Consider the following 17,625-nt stretch of genomic DNA (forward strand, 5'->3'; position numbering starts at 1 on the left):
TGCGTTCAATATATGCATGTATGTTGAAGATGTGGATTCATGTTCTTTTGACCGTTACATAAAAAAAAATAGTTTCATAAATACTTGTTGGATTTGAGTATTGAACATGGCATAAAGATTAGCTGATACTCAAAAGGGTGAGTGTCATGGATTTGATTGACAACCCAACTATCACTGGAGAGTTTCCCCAAAACCAGGGTTTTTATAACTGCTCATACACGAATTCTAGAACCATACATTGTGAAAAATTTCTTTGATGAAAGTTCAGAATTCGTATATGGGCAGTAATTTTTAACCAATGAGAAATCAACAATTTCTCCTGTCTGGGCAAACGAACCTATGTTCTCTCTCCGCCTCTTATCAGTTTGCTACAACAGTATATTGGTATCAAATTTTGGCACAAGGCAGTAAATTTGGGGGAGTGGGTAGGTGGAGCACAGCAACCCCAGTGCCCAACTGATACTTTTCCATTGACCCCAGAAGGATGAAAGACAAGGTTGACCATGGCAGTATTTGAACTTAAAGCATAAAGATGGATGAAATGCTACTCAGCATTTTATCTGGCATGCTAACTTTTCTGCCAGCTTTGCCACATTCGATGCACTGTATATTACAAATGGAAAATTGTGTTATGGTCTTTGTCGGATAAGAAAAATAATTGCATTGATCAGTCATAAAGTTTACTAGTTTAGATCTGATAAGTTAAGAATGAGTTATTTCTAAGATGCTGGCATCTTATAATCAATTCATTACATTTGGTTTAATTTTACTAATGTGAAATGCCTCAGATGCACAGAGCCGAGCCCACACCAACCACTACCCACTTTATATGACTGTGCATTGCCTATGATGGACCAAACAATTTTATATTCAATGTTAATATGAGAGAATGTACATATTTAGCTAAGGATGTACTACTAGCCTTATTTTTTTATGTCAAGATGTAAATTTATGATTATCACAATGAAATTTAAATGTGGAAGAGGAAACACTGTTATAAGCATTCTTTATCAAATGTAGGAGAGTTTTCCTTTAGGCATTGATCATTGACTGGACACTGATTTACTTTGAAAGTTACATAAAGCAAGGTTAGTTTGATTATTGGGTGATGTAATGGGTCCAGCTCTACCATCGTTAGTAGTTCTATTATTAAAATTAAGTGCATCAATACATTATTTGCATTACTTATGTATTGTGGTTATTTGAATGGCTAAGTACCACACTACTACGAGGCTGGTCAATGCCTACAGTGTTATTAGTTGTATGATTTACTCTACCACATTTAAATTAATGCGATATATTTAGCACGGTGGAGTAAACCAGTTTGACCATGTGTCTATTGAAAATTTGATGATATGAGCTGGCTGTGAAGGGTTTATCTGAAGATTGGAAAAACTTTCTAGCCACATCTGAAGCAACATTTAAACTAGGGTGGTGGTGTTGAGTCACAAAACATGTTTATTGAATCTATTTTTATTTCTGAACTTATTTTCATGAGGTAAAAAGTAATTTGGTTATTATTTGCGTATCCTGCCTTACAATAATATGGCTACTAATCTCATTCATATTATCTTATTTCCTCATAATATTAGCTACAATTACTGGGATATTATTATAATAATTATTGTTGTTGTTGTTATTATTATTATTATGAGTAAGGTGTTTAGCGTTGATTCAAAATTATAATGCAAACTCATGCTTTACATTAGAGATCTTATTTCTTTTCAGTTACATCATGCTTATCACAGGGGTTGCCCTTATTAACATCATTAGGGTCAAACAGAGCATATAACTGTAATTGTTTTTGTTAGTGCCTAGAAGTATTTTATTGTTGAAATTTGGTGCCACCAGTGTTAACTATTAAACTATCACCATTATCATTAATTCTTTCAACAATTGTAATAGTTTTGTTTGTTTCCACTTTTTCCCATCATATTATTTATCTAGAGATAACCTTAACAAGTGATGTAATCACACTGCTAACACAATAGAACATGGTATTAACTTATAAAAAAACCTTTAATATACTTTATAGTGTTACTATGGCTGTATAACAAAAGACCACGTCCCTACAAGTCATCAAATTATTTATGCTATAAGGACTAGAATTTTTTTTAGTTGTTCTTTTTATTTTTTGCATGTGTCTCATAAAGCTTTCTAAATTTGATGAAGGGCCCTGCTTGAATTGTCTTATCTTTCCTCTTCCTCACAGCAAAGGATCTAAAAAAGGCTTGTCAGTCTGCCTCATGGTCCCAGCAGACAAAATGGAAAAGGATAAAGAAGATGCAATGGATCAGTCACTTTGACATGCGGGGCTACCCTGGTAGCAGTAAGCAGGGATGTGGCCCAAGGGCCAAGAATACAGGAGCTCTTCATTGCCACAAGCTTGACCACAAACCTGTCAAAGAGTGGCCAACATTTTGACAGTTTGAAGGCAGCAGGCTGGCAGAAACGTTAGCACACCGGGCAAAATGCTTAGTGGTATTTCATCTGTCTTGGACATTCTGAGTTCAAATTCCATCAAGGTCAACATTGCCTTTCATCCTTTTGGGGTTGATGAATTAAGTACCAGTTGCATACTGGGGTCGATCTAATCAACCAGCTCCCTCCCCAAAAATCTCAGGCTTTGTGCCTAGAGCAGAAAGGAATATTTTGACAGTTTTCTCTTTCAGCCTGATGAGCAGCGGAACCTGGGCTGGTAGCTGAACACACCAAGTTGATGCTGGAGGTGTCATAGCATGTAGCGTACCAGATGAAGGGCCAACCACCAAGCAATTTTATATTCAATGCTATTATCAGTGAGAGAACTTACATATTTAGCTAAGGATGTACTAACAGTCTTATTTTTTTATGTCTAAATATAGATTTATGATTATTCCAACAAATTTTAGATATGGAAGAGGAAGCACCGATATAAATGTTCTTTACCAAGTGCAATAAAGTTTTCCTTTAGTGATGTATTTTGAAAAATTACTTTATTTTCTACATTTCTCATTTGTTTTATTATACTAATATTACTTTTGAATTATATTACTGAAATTCCCTTCCATTTGTCAGACAGTTGTCTTATTTTACATTAATCTAATTATTATTGTCTTCCATAATTTTTAACATTCTATTTAAATACTGATTTTGTATTCTTGAAGTGTTACATAAAGATTTTAGTATTTAACAAAGATTTTCTTTCGCCCGAGGATGTAGCTTAATTTCTGCATTGCTTTAAAAGATTTTTTGTATTAATGCAGACATGTAAGTAATTCATTTATTATTAAATATAATAACATAAATTATCTCTTTACATGATTCAAGTTACAAAACAATTTGTCATGATATTTGAATTTTCTTATGGTTAAATAAATTTTCTTCATACTATTTCTATAACTTTGTTAGTTTGTTTGTATGTATGCATGTGAAAGAAATGTACAAAGGCCAGATCCAATGTGCTCTTAGACAGATGAAGGAAGTTTGGTGGTCATCCAAGGCAACTGAACTCCAAGAAGCTGCATATTGAAAGGATTATATATATATATATATATATATATATATATATATATATATATACATATATATAAATTTAAGTAATCTGGTAGTACTCATAAAAATATCGCAAAATGTTGTTTTGTAACTTAAAAAATGTAAAGATATTTTATATTATTATATTTAATAATAAACAAATTACTTACAAGCCTGCATTAATGCAAAAAAATCTTTTAGAATAGTGCAGAATATCTAGGTTTCCATTTATCTAATGTGTTCTTTTGTTTAAGATAGTCACAAGTGATCGGAGAGTTATTATTTTAGGCAGGTAGAGGGACCATATCAACGTTCCTTCAGGGGCTCATTTTGTTGTTGTACCTAGATACATTATGTCTGAATAAAAGATGGGATGACCATGGCTGGAATATGATCATGCTACTCATAAGAGCCAGTTTCCCAGTGTCATGGTGTATATATTCCCCACCTGGATAGGATGCCAGTCCATTGCAGGATTACTCATTTTTGCCAGCTGAGTGGACTTGAGCAACATGAAATGTAAAGTTTGGCTCAAGAACACAACACCTTACTTTGTTGAGGAATTGAAACCACAATCTTACAATCATGAGTCCAACACCATAACCACTAAGCTACACATCTCCACTCGATCAAAGGTCTCATCTGAGCCATAGGCTGATAAGGTCAGTTTCCCAGATTCTGTGCCATATATATATTTCCCCACCGGGAAGGGATGCTGGTCCATTTGCAAGATTACTCATTTTTGCCATCTGAGTGGACTGGAGCAATGTGAAATGAAGTGTCTTGCTCAAGAACACAATGTGTTGACCAGTCCCGAAATTGAAACCACAATCTTATGATCATGAATCCAACACTCTAACCACTAAGCCATGCACCTCTACTAAGGGCTGACCTGGGTCTAAATAATAAAATGATTGTCATCAATACAGTATTAGAGGGGAAAAATAACATTAACAAGAATGGAGAAAGTAATCCAACTATTGATTTATTTTGTTTGTATTTATTCAATGAATATTATATACACACGCATGTACATATATGCCCATCCATATGTGTGTGTGTGTGTGTGTATATATATGTGTATATATATATGAATAGTTATACAGTAAATGTATACATAAATATACAGATTCATCTAGACTTACACATATATTCATATTGTAAACACATGCATACACTCTATACATACAAGTGTGTATAGAGTAATTAAATATATACACAAGTGACTATATGATGATGACGATGATGAAATTTGTTTGCAGGAATTTTAGTGTGAAACATTAGAAATGCAAGAGTGTTTGTTGGATTTGGAAGAAGTCAAACTTAATAAATTCCACAAACAATCCAACTGTTGTTTGCCAATATTTTGCTTCTTTTTCTTTTTCAAAAGGAGTTGATGTTTATTTATTGAACTAAAATGTAGACAAATAACCGGTGAATGTGTTTATAAGTTTTACAAATTAGCAAGAGTCTCATTAATCATCTCTTCATTCAACCTTTTAGGATTAATTCTTTGTCTTTATAACAAGACATTTAACCATATCCTTTTCCCTTATGATTCAGATGAATTATATCTTCTTATCAAAATAATAGGTACGTTATTTACATTTGACGAATATTTGTCCTCATCTTGTTTGTTGTTAACACGTTTCGGCTGATATACCCTCCAGCCTTCATCAGGTGTCTTAACAACAAACAAGATGAGGACTAATATCCATCAAATGTAAATAATGTACATAATTCCTCATCTCTTAAATATAGAACTGTATCAAAATAATAGCAATTCGTCCCTCACTTCCTTCTTTCCATCAGGAAGACCCTCATTCTGAGTTCCTTTCCTCCCTTTAATTGAAATCAAAAGTATTAGCGTTCAATCATGCTTATCCACATAATTGCCTCTATATATAAATATCTATATATTCACTCACATAAATATACATATACATACATATAACTGTATGTGTATGCCCATGTAGTATACATATACACACACATACACTTTAGACACTTGCAATCGTTCAAAAGCAGAAGCCATGGCTTTCAGAGCCAGGTTTAGCTCTTCCAATACAACCAATTCATCAATCACCCTTGTCGACCTCTTACCACTATCCACCCCCTTGTCCTTTCTTACTCTGTATCTGAAGCCAGTATGTCATCTTCATCATCATCCTCATTGTGGTGATAGTCATCATCATCATCATCATCACTGTCACCAAGCAACATATTGTCATTATTTTTGCTATCATCCAATTCCTCACTCATCTCGCTGAATTTCTTATCGTCGTCACCACCATTTCTGTCTTTTGTATCACTGCTGCGGATGTTGTCCATGCACACCTTGCTTGATGAGACTCTTGTAGTTTTAATCTTTGGGATGAAGCTATATTCACCGTCCCAGCTCCTGGAAAATGGAAAATCACAAATACTAATAATTAAAAGAATTTTCCAGCAGAGCCAATTAAAAGGTTGTGACCAGTAAAATTCTGAAATTGTGTGAATATGTATATGGATGAGGACAGCTGTATAAAGAAGTGCCAATCTCTAACTGCGGAGGGAAACTGTGTTAGAGGTAGACCCAGGAAGACATGAGACGAGGTGATGAAGCATGATCTTCGAATGTCGAACCTCTCAGAGGCAATGACTAATGACCGAGTTCTTAGGCGATATGCTGTGCTTGAGAAGAATCATCAAGCCAAATGAAATCATAGTCATGGCTGATGCTGGTGTCACATAAAAAGCACCATTTGAGCGTTGGGCCTCACAAAGGCAATGTGGTTGATAATGGTGTCACATAAAAAGCACCATTTGAGCGTTGGGCCTCATAAAGGCAATGTGGTTGATGCTGGTGTCACATAAAAAGCACCATTTGAGCGTTGGGCATCATAAAGGCAATGTGGTTGATGCTGGTGTCACATAAAAAGCACCATTTGAGCGTTGGGCATCACGAAGGCAATGTGGTTGATGCTGGTGTCACATAAAAAGCACCATTTGAGCGTTGGGCCTCACAAAGGCAATGTGGTTGATAATGGTGTCACATAAAAAGCACCATTTGAGCGTTGGGCTTCATAAAGGCAATGTGGTTGATGCTGGTGTCACATAAAAAGCACCATTTGAGCGTTGGGCCTCACGAAGGCAATGTGGTTGATGCTGGTGTCACATAAAAAGCACCATTTGAGCGTTGGGCCTCATAAAGGCAATGTGGTTGATGCTGGTGTCACATAAAAAGCACCATTTGAGCGTTGGGCCTCACGAAGGCAATGTGGTTGATGCTGGTGTCACATAAAAAGCACCATTTGAGCGCTGGGCCTCACGAAGGCAATGTGGTTGATGCTGGTGTCACATAAAAAGCACCATTTGAGCGTTGGGCCTCACGAAGGCAATGTGGTTGATGCTGGTGTCACATAAAAAGCACCATTTGAGCGTTGGGCCTCATAAAGGCAATGTGGTTGATGCTGGTGTCACATAAAAAGCACCATTTGAGCGCTGGGCCTCACGAAAGCAATGTGGTTGATGCTGGTGTCACATAAAAAGCACCATTTGAGCGTTGGGCCTCATAAAGGCAATGTGGTTGATGCTGGTGTCACATAAAAAGCACCATTTGAGCGTTGGGCATCACGAAGGCAATGTGGTTGATGCTGGTGTCACATAAAAAGCACCATTTGAGCGCTGGGCCTCACGAAAGCAATGTGGTTGATGCTGGTGTCACATAAAAAGCACCATTTGAGCGTTGGGCCTCATAAAGGCAATGTGGTTGATGCTGGTGTCACATAAAAAGCACCATTTGAGCGTTGGGCATCACGAAGGCAATGTGGTTGATGCTGGTGTCACATAAAAAGCACCATTTGAGCGCTGGGCCTCACGAAAGCAATGTGGTTGATGCTGGTGTCACATAAAAAGCACCATTTGAGCGTTGGGCCTCATAAAGGCAATGTGGTTGATGCTGGTGTCACATAAAAAGCACCATTTGAGCGTTGGGCATCACGAAGGCAATGTGGTTGATGCTGGTGTCACATAAAAAGCACCATTTGAGCGCTGGGCCTCACGAAGGCAATGTGGTTGATGCTGGTGTCACATAAAAAGCACCATTTGAGCGTTGGGCCTCACGAAGGCAATGTGGTTGATGCTGGTGTCACATAAAAAGCACCATTTGAGCGCTGGGCCTCATAAAGGCAATGTGGTTGATGCTGGTGTCACATAAAAAGCACCATTTGAGCGTTGGGCATCACGAAGGCAGTGTGGTTGATGCTGGTGTCACATAAAAAGCACCATTTGAGCGCTGGGCCTCACGAAGGCAATGTGGTTGATGCTGGTGTCACATAAAAAGCACCATTTGAGCGTTGGGCCTCACGAAAGCAATGTGGTTGATGCTGGTGTCACATAAAAAGCACCATTTGAGCGTTGGGCATCACGAAGGCAATGTGGTTGATGCTGGTGTCACATAAAAAGCACCATTTGAGCGCTGGGCCTCACGAAAGCAATGTGGTTGATGCTGGTGTCACATAAAAAGCACCATTTGAGCGTTGGGCCTCATAAAGGCAATGTGGTTGATGCTGGTGTCACATAAAAAGCACCATTTGAGCGTTGGGCATCACGAAGGCAATGTGGTTGATGCTGGTGTCACATAAAAAGCACCATTTGAGCGCTGGGCCTCACGAAGGCAATGTGGTTGATGCTGGTGTCACATAAAAAGCACCATTTGAGCGTTGGGCCTCACGAAGGCAATGTGGTTGATAATGGTGTCACATAAAAAGCACCATTTGAGCGTTGGGCCTCACGAAGGCAATGTGGTTGATGCTGGTGTCACATAAAAAGCACCATTTGAGCGCTGGGCCTCACGAAGGCAATGTGGTTGATGCTGGTGTCACATAAAAAGCACCATTTGAGTGTTGGGCCTCACGAAGGCAATGTGGTTGATGCTGGTGTCACATAAAAAGCACCATTTGAGCGCTGGGCCTCACGAAAGCAATGTGGTTGATGCTGGTGTCACATAAAAAGCACCATTTGAGCGTTGGGCCTCACGAAAGCAATGTGGTTGATGCTGGTGTCACATAAAAAGCACCATTTGAGCGTTGGGCCTCACGAAGGCAATGTGGTTGATGCTGGTGTCACATAAAAAGCACCATTTGAGCGTTGGGCCTCACGAAGGCAATGTGGTTGATGCTGGTGTCACATAAAAAGCACCATTTGAGCGCTGGGCCTCACGAAAGCAATGTGGTTGATGCTGGTGTCACATAAAAAGCACCATTTGAGCGCTGGGCCTCACGAAAGCAATGTGGTTGATGCTGGTGTCACATAAAAAGCACCATTTGAGCGTTGGGCCTCATAAAGGCAATGTGGTTGATGCTGGTGTCACATAAAAAGCACCATTTGAGCGTTGGGCATCACGAAGGCAATGTGGTTGATGCTGGTGTCACATAAAAAGCACCATTTGAGCGCTGGGCCTCACGAAGGCAATGTGGTTGATGCTGGTGTCACATAAAAAGCACCATTTGAGCGTTGGGCCTCACGAAGGCAATGTGGTTGATAATGGTGTCACATAAAAAGCACCATTTGAGCGTTGGGCCTCACGAAGGCAATGTGGTTGATGCTGGTGTCACATAAAAAGCACCATTTGAGCGTTGGGCCTCACAAAGGCAATGTGGTTGATAATGGTGTCACATAAAAAGCACCATTTGAGCGTTGGGCCTCACGAAGGCAATGTGGTTGATGCTGGTGTCACATAAAAAGCACCATTTGAGCGCTGGGCCTCACGAAGGCAATGTGGTTGATGCTGGTGTCACATAAAAAGCACCATTTGAGCGTTGGGCCTCACGAAGGCAATGTGGTTGATGCTGGTATCACATAAAAAGCACCATTTGAGCGCTGGGCCTCACGAAGGCAATGTGGTTGATGCTGGTGTCACATAAAAAGCACCATTTGAGCGTTGGGCCTCACGAAGGCAATGTGGTTGATGCTGGTGTCACATAAAAAGCACCATTTGAGCGTTGGGCCTCACGAAGGCAATGTGGTTGATAATGGTGTCACATAAAAAGCACCATTTGAGCGTTGGGCCTCACGAAGGCAATGTGGTTGATGCTGGTGTCACATAAAAAGCACCATTTGAGCGTTGGGCCTCACAAAGGCAATGTGGTTGATAATGGTGTCACATAAAAAGCACCATTTGAGCGTTGGGCCTCACGAAGGCAATGTGGTTGATGCTGGTGTCACATAAAAGCACCCATCACACTCTTGGAATGGCTGGTGTTAGGAAGGGCATCCAGCTGTAGAAACCACACTAAATCAAACTGGAGTCTGGTGCAGTCCCTCAGCTTACCAGCCCTGGTTAAGCCAACCAACCCATGCCAGCATAGAAAACGGACGTTAAATGATGATGATAATGATGTAGGCACAGGCATGGGTGTGTAGTAAGAAGTTTACTTCTCAACTACATGGTTCCCGGTTCAGTCTCACTGGATGGCACCTTGGGAAAATGTCTTCTACTACAGCCTCGGGCTGACCAAAGCCTCAAGTGGATTTGGCAGATGGAAACTGAAAGAAGTGCATTGTATAAGTGTGTTTCATTAAGATCTACTATTCATAGTAAATCATTTAAATTTTCAACAACTGTATAATCCTCAACTATTTTAACCCTTTAGCATTTGAACCAGCCATATCCATCCCAAATATTCTGCCCAGTTTTATATTCAAACTAGCCAGATCCAGCCTCTCATACATACCCTACAATGTCATTCTTAAAATAAATAACCACATCATCAATATCTTGAGACTACAAAATAATACATGATTAATTTGTGACTGTGTAAATAAATTAGCATTATATTTGACAAAATAATCTGAATGCCAAAGGGTTAATTAATTCATTTACTTTATTAGAAGATACTGCATGACATTGTTTTTCTTCTGTTCACCCTTTCAGTCACATTTGCTTCCAAAGAACAGAAACAACATCAGATAAAGAGGATTTTGGTATTGCTGAGAACATGGCCAATGCCTTTAATGCCATTGAGCAGAGTCTGTAAAGTGGTTGGTATTAAGAATGGTGTCAAGCTGCAGAAGCAATACCAAAAATGGGACATTGAGCAAGAAGTGGTCCTCAAACTGCCTTGAAGTTGCAGTAACTCTGAATAAGAATTGAATTGTGATTACTCATCTAACCCATACCAGCACATATATCTTGAAAGTACACTCTGACAATTTGTCACCATCATCTATATTCTTTTTACCAGCTTCCCCCCATCAATGGGGGGAAGTAGACATGTACATCCTCTAAAGCAGTGGTTCTCAACAGAGATGCACATAAAATTTTTGGGGATCCATGTAACAAAATAGTAAATTGGGGATCTCCAATAGTATTCTAAGGGCCCCTGAAAAGATTTCGCTTTAGATATAATGTATTGGTATGTGTTGCAAGAAACAACAAGGTTTCTTTCTCTTAACATTTTACACAGTTCAACCTACAAAAGTTAATGTGTGAAAAACAAAACACAAATTTTGAAATGAGTATCTTATAAAACTAGTTTTTAAACAGTGAATGCCTTTGGGGGTCCACCAGAATAAAATGGTAATCGAAATAATTTGCTAGTGTAAGCTGTGAATTTTAAGCCCAGAAGAGTTTGGCAAGAGAGTATCATGTAGAAAAAATCCAGCCCAATTTTGTTACAGTTTCTATGTGCTGGCCATCATCATCATTTTTTAATGTCTGCATTCCATGCTGGCATGGGTTGGATGATTTGACAGGACCTGGCCAGGCAAAAGCCTAAACAAGGCTTCTGTGTTTGCTTTGACATGGTACCTTACAGCTGGATGCCCTCCTAACACCAACTACCCTGCAGAGTGGACGGAAGGTATTTTATGTGACACAAGTATAGGCAAGGTCAGTTTCAACATGGTTTTTATAGCTGGATGCCCTTCCAAATGCCAAGTATTTCACAGTGTGGACTGGATGCTTTTTTTACATGGTACAAGCACTGGCAGGGTCACAAGTAACTTGCAAGACAAGAAATTTTGAGAAGGGAGGGGGAATTGGAGGAGGGGATCTTGCATCAGATGACGAAAGGGTGAAGTGTGACAGAGAAATGAGAGGCAGAAACAGGTGTCTTATTGTAGAGGAGGTACATGGTACCTGTTGATATTTTCATAGGCATTCAAATTACCTTTTATTGTATATTGTTCAACCCTTTAGTATTTAAATTGGCCAAAATATTCTACCTGCTTTATGATTAAACTGGTCAGATCTGGCTTTTCACACCAACCCTACATTCTAAAAATAAGCAATCACATCATCAAAATCTCAGAGCTATAAGATAATTTATGATTAATTCAAAACAATGTGGATAAATAAGCATTACTTTTGACAGAGTAGTCTCAGTTTCAAACAGAGTATTTCAAGGTTTAAATATTTGCTGACTACAATTCTTGTGCTGGTGGCACGTGAAAAAACATTCAAGCGAGATCGTTGCCAGTGCCGCTGGACTGGCTCCTGTGCAGGTGGCATGTAAAATACACCATTTTGAGTGTGGCCGTTGCCAGTACCACCTGACTTGCCTTCGTGCCGGTGGCACGCAAAAGCACCCACTACACTCTCGGAGTGGTCGGCGTTAGGAAGGGCATCTAGCTGTAGAAACTCTGCCAGATCAGATTGGTGTCTGGTGTAGCCATCTGGTTCGCCAGTCCTCAATCAATTCGTCCAACCCATGCTAGCATGGAAGGTGGACGTTAAACGATGATGATGAATTCTTGTTTTTCTGCATCACATATTTTATTTGACTATGTGGGTTTCTTCTGTTTGGCTGCCACTTTTCAATTTCTTCAATTTTTGTTCCAAATGATTTCATATTTTGTGTAGTGGGGTAGTTTTGTAAATTCACATGAAATTCATTTTCACCATAAATCAATAAATAAAGAGTTCATAGCTTTTAAAGTTTGCAAATTTTAGATAACTTTAGCCATTTGAAAGCCACAGACATATAGGTGCCTGTTTCCATAGTTACAAGCCAAACTGCTTGCTCACATGGTCATTTTCCGTTTATTAAATGCTTAAAACATGAAATATGAGATGGCTGTGAAATGTGCTAAAAATAGTAACTAAATAGGCCTTAAATCATGCACACACAAATTTCTTGTTTTTATTTTTGCATAATCATATGAATTCTGAAAATTCCTCCCCCCAAAAAGTTATAAGGATTTATATTGGGTGTGTAAAGCAGAATTCCACCAATATTTGGTTTGTTTACAGTTAATAACACATGCTGTCACCCACAAAATGACAGCTTCCAAATCCTGTTTTCTGACTGGCTAAATATGTTCAAACTTTAAACCTCTACAACTTTTTTCAAAATTTTTCTGGAAAAAGTGAATAAGCTCTTCAGATTCAGCATGGAAAATTACATCGATACACCAAATTTTAAAATTTTCACTAAACTTAAAAATTTTTACAGGTGCAGCCAGACTGTCCTCATATATACACATTTATTGTTGTCTCAACATTGTTTTTATTCTGCAGGGACTTAATTGACAATATTTCTTAGGGACTACTTCGAAAATGACATCAGATTTTTATCATTTATAAGAAACCCTCTGAAATCACCAGGTGACTAACTAGTAACCTCATAGGAACTCTCTTCCATGTGAAATGCATCACAAAAAAAAAAATGCCCTGAATGTGGAGGATATGTGAAGGATGGAAAGGAACAAAGCTGATATGCTCCATTGGAAGTGCGATGTCAGTGTGCATGTGCAACAGAACACTGGTATATTGAGAGAGAAGTTGGGCATAAGAGGAATTATATACAGTGTGCAAGAGAGGAGACTGCACTGGTTCAGTCATGTGATGTAGATGGATAAGGACAGTTGCATAAAGCAGGGATGATCACTTAAAGTGGAGGTAAGTTGTGGAAAGAGACCCAGGAAAACATGGAACAAAGTATTGAAGGCTGATCTCAAAATGCTGAACGTTATGAAGGAGATGACAGAGGACGGAGATATGTGGTACAATACTTGAGAAAACCAGAACAGAGATCCTAAACCAAGGTACCATGTAGAAGGCATCCGTGTGGGTGCTGGTGCCACATAAAAAGCATCCAGTACACTCTGAAGAAGTGGTTGGTGTTAGGAAGGATATCCGGCCATAGAAACCAAGCCAAGGCAGACTATAGAACCTGGTGTGGCCTGCCAGATCCTGTCAAGACGTCCAACCTATGCCAGCATGGAAAATGGACATTAAATGATGATAATGATGATCTATGTTGAAGTCACTGTTTATATGACATATACAAGAAAATTAATCCTATAAGTCTTATCCTATTTACCTGTTGTAGGACAACACTAGCCATGTTATTTTTCAAGTAGCTTGTCAGGCGCACATGAAGAATGAAGGTACCAAAGACCAAGCAAAGTATACAGACAGAAGGTAAAATACATTTGGCTGTGGAAGAGAAATAAATGTTATCCCCATCTTGGTTGTTATATTTACAATATTTCATCTATTTTTATCCTTTGGCCTTCTTCACCTGCTTGTTTTATTCAGTAGAAATATTTTCACAATTTTGCAACCAAACTCTTTCTCTTGTCCATAGCAGTAACATTTTCATGTTCTGTATACACCAGAATGATGATCATTGTTCATCTCACACATTGGCACACAGCCATTTGTCAGTCTCTCTTGCTAAACTTGAGACTGGGTGCTTAGGTCAGACTGAGCATGTCAGACAAAATGCCTTGTGGCATTTCTTCCAGATCTTTACATTCTAAGCTCAAAATCCCACTCATGTCAACTATGCTTTTCATCCTTTCAGGATTGATAAAATAAAGTAACAGTCAAAGTAATCAACTAACCCAACTTCCCTAAAATTGCAGGCCTTATGTCAAAATTTGAAGGGCAGTGGACTGGCAGAATTGTAAGAGGATCAGAGCAATATTTCTTCCAGCACTTTACATTCTGAGTTCCCATTCTAATCGATGTAATCAACAGCCAACTCTCTCAAATTTCAGGTTTGGTACATGTGCTGGGGAATAAATACTAAGTTTAAAATCAACCATAATAAATGCTGGTGAGGTGAAGTAGAAGGAGTGAGGGGGTGAGTGAAAGTGCCTGTGAGAAAGAGTGAGTCAGAGATTGAGTGAAAAGTAATACTTACTTCAGTACTGACACATTATCCGGATTCAACAAATCTGGAATTTCTGGAGGAGAAAATGAAAGACATACAAAAACAGGACTCAGAAAGGAACTTTATTATTGTTTTACAACAGTGGGACAGTTCTAATGTAGTCTGGCTGGCAGACAGCGTGGTATCTGTTGGAATGTCACTAACTGTGAAACAATGAAGTAAAATAATTTAGCTCCGGGTACAGATCATCCTACTATGTTTTCAATCTATTCATATATCCAACAGAGGGGTTGTGTTTGGCCCTTTTATAAATGAATTATTACTGAGCTCATAATTCAAAGAAAAATGCATCTTATAGTTACAGTTTCCTCTGTTACAGCTAAAAAGAATATATTAACATTTTACAATATTGGTTTCCTTATGTTCTTTAACTGTGTTGTTGATGTTGTGTTCAGCCATGTTGTTTGAAGCAACTCACTACAACAGTAAATTCAAGTTTGAGATGAAAATCACAATGATCTTCAATTAAAAACTCCCTCACTCAATTCATCTGAAGATTACTCACTTAACAGGGCTGATAGTTGTGACTTTAGCGGTGGAGATAGTATTCACTTAATTTTCTATGAACAGTCTCCCATGCCAAATGTGATTTGTCATGTCAATCCTACATGTAAGTATGTATATTAAATATAAACGACGACGACGATATATATATATATATACTAGCAGCTTAGCCCGGTTTCACCTGGTCTGTTTGGATGATGTGACTGTGATCGTTTTCGGTTAGGCATAATCTATAACATCGTTTCTCAACCTTATCATTTCGGGTTCCCTGTTTCGATGGGAGCCTCCAGCTGTATGAAAATTTCCTGAACCCCCCGTCAGAAAACAGCTATTATGAACATAGAAAGAAATTATACATTAATCCCTATTTTTGTAAGCAGTTGTATCCGTAAAAATTTTTTTTGCAGAGAGCAGAAATTGAAAGAAGATATATGGAATGGACATGTGTGTGTGTGTGTGTGTGTGTGTGTGTGTGCGTGCTTGCACGTGTGTATGTGTTTACGATAGTTGATTTATGGAAAAGATTATGTTAAATGTTTGAAATGCAAATCTGTGAATGAAAAATAAGTTCAGACCTCTACATGGTAGGTAGACCTGGTAGAAATAGCAGCCAAATCTCCCTCAAAACACCCTACTGTATTAATGCGAGAATTCTGCGTATTATGTTAAGAAATTGACGTTAAGAATTACTTTAACAGAAAATGAACCTGTAAGAATTAGTGGAAATTGTATGTAGGTAAGTGAATATGGAATAAGTAATTGTTATATGCTTATAGAAAAACAATTCACATTACAGAAATTGATACATACCTGTTGAAGATTAAAATGTAAGAGCTATTATTTGCAACACGTGTATAATCATAGAGAAAGTGAAAGACATGAAATGTCCGTTTGTGTGTGTACTTTTGGCGGGATTTTTGCATTTAGCAGGAGTTTGTGTTTTATCTGTCGATCAATGGTCGGACAAGTGTAAAGGGAAGGCGATCTTTTGAAGTTGTAGTGAGAAGGGAGAATTGATGTACGTGCGTATGTCTGTGTGAGTGTGTATGTTTGATGGGGTGTGCGCGACAGACAGAGTAATGTTGATGGTGTATGTGTATATGAGAGAGAGAGAGAGAGAGAGAAAGAAAGAAAGAGAGATAGATAACTGAAATTTATCATTCAGTTTATTTATTTATTATATGTATATATGTAAGAATGGCTTCAGTGACATACACTCACGCAGGTTGTTTTAATCAATTTTCTCTGTAAGTATGGGGGCTAGGAAAAAAATAGAAAGCGCGTTCCAATCTATGCACCCGTCCCCACATGTGTGCCATTTTTCACGCAAATCCACCCAGCCGTTTGGCCGTGAACCTCAAGACAAGAAAGAATACAACAGTCGGTGAACTTCAATTTATATTATAGATATATATATATATGTGTGTGTGTGGAGGCACAGCGGCCCAGTAGTTAGAGCAGTGGACTTGCGGTCGTAGGATCGTGGTTTTGATTCCCAGACCGTGAGTGTTTATTGAGCAAAAACACCTAAAGCTCCACAAGGCTCCGGCAGGGAGTGATGGTGAACCTTGCTGTACTCTTTCACCACAACTTTCTCTCACTCTTTCTTCCTGTTTCTGTTGTGCCTGTATTTCAAAAGGGTCAGCCTTGTCACATTCTGTCTCACGCTGATTCTCCCCAAGAACTACGTTAAGGGTACATGTGTCTGTGGAGTGCTCAGCCACTTGCACATTAATTTCACGAGCAGGCTGTTCTGTTGATTGGATCAACTGGAACCCTCACCATTGTAACCGATTGAGTGCCACGATATATATATATATATTTTAAACGCCTGATACAGAAGAGAGTGTAACCAGAAGCTTTATTAGCACAACAATCATCTTGGCTTCATTCTGCACTACCCCCTAGTGTGCATGGGATGATGTAATGACATCAGATGCAATGCACAGTGCAGAAGAGCCTCATCAAGTGATGTAACATGCTTCAACAGATTTACATTTCATTCTCGATGATGACAATGACCCCAGATTTCATATTAAAAAAAAAAGAAGAGCCAACTGAATGAGTTGGCAGTGAAGTGCAGTAAAGTACTTACCAAGACCTTCACCTTTGAACTGCGCTCTTTCCATATCGATGGTCATCTTAATTGATGCCTCTCGAGAAGCATGGCGAACACCTTTCCGTTTGCCGATGCTATTAATAATCTTTATCTGATCCAGTTCATCTTGAAACCTTTCCAGGTACCTGAGTGAGGACACAGAGAAGACAGCAACAGAAATGAAATCTTTGAGAGAAACATTGCAGACATTTATTAAAGAAGCAATATCACTTGTCTTGGGCAAGATATTAACTCTTTAGCTGTTTCTGGCCCAAATATTCTCACTGTTTTATGTTGAAATTGGCCTCTCACTCCTACCCTACAATGTCATTCAAAAATATACAA

At 38.7% G+C, this 17,625-nt stretch overlaps 1 protein-coding gene and 1 long non-coding RNA gene across 4 annotated transcripts in view; one reads left to right on the forward strand and one right to left on the reverse strand.

Annotated features, from left to right (window-relative positions):
• LOC149130344 (uncharacterized) overlaps positions 1-17,625 on the forward strand; it is a 74,101-nt gene that overhangs the window by 36,540 nt on the left and 19,936 nt on the right. The window lies entirely within an intron of this gene.
• LOC106868304 (translation machinery-associated protein 16) overlaps positions 1-17,625 on the reverse strand; it is a 59,725-nt gene that overhangs the window by 21,904 nt on the left and 20,196 nt on the right. Inside the window, exons 5-7 of one of the 3 annotated variants that reach the window (XM_089345566.1) lie at positions 17,278-17,426; positions 14,649-14,691; positions 4,498-5,914 (exon numbers count right to left, since the gene is read on the reverse strand). In XM_089345566.1, coding sequence (XP_089201692.1) covers positions 5,641-5,914; positions 14,649-14,691; positions 17,278-17,426 — 466 coding nt within the window. In that variant the 3' untranslated portion in view covers positions 4,498-5,640. Of the gene's footprint in view, positions 1-4,497; positions 5,915-10,365; positions 10,634-14,648; positions 14,692-17,277; positions 17,427-17,625 lie in introns of those variants that run through there. The other 2 variants (XM_089345567.1, XM_089345568.1) reach the window with 2 other exon arrangements.

This window comes from Octopus bimaculoides, chromosome 29 (genome assembly GCF_046866305.1).
Source record: "Octopus bimaculoides isolate indiv1 chromosome 29, ASM4686630v1, whole genome shotgun sequence".
NCBI lineage: Eukaryota > Metazoa > Mollusca > Cephalopoda > Octopoda > Octopodidae > Octopus > Octopus bimaculoides.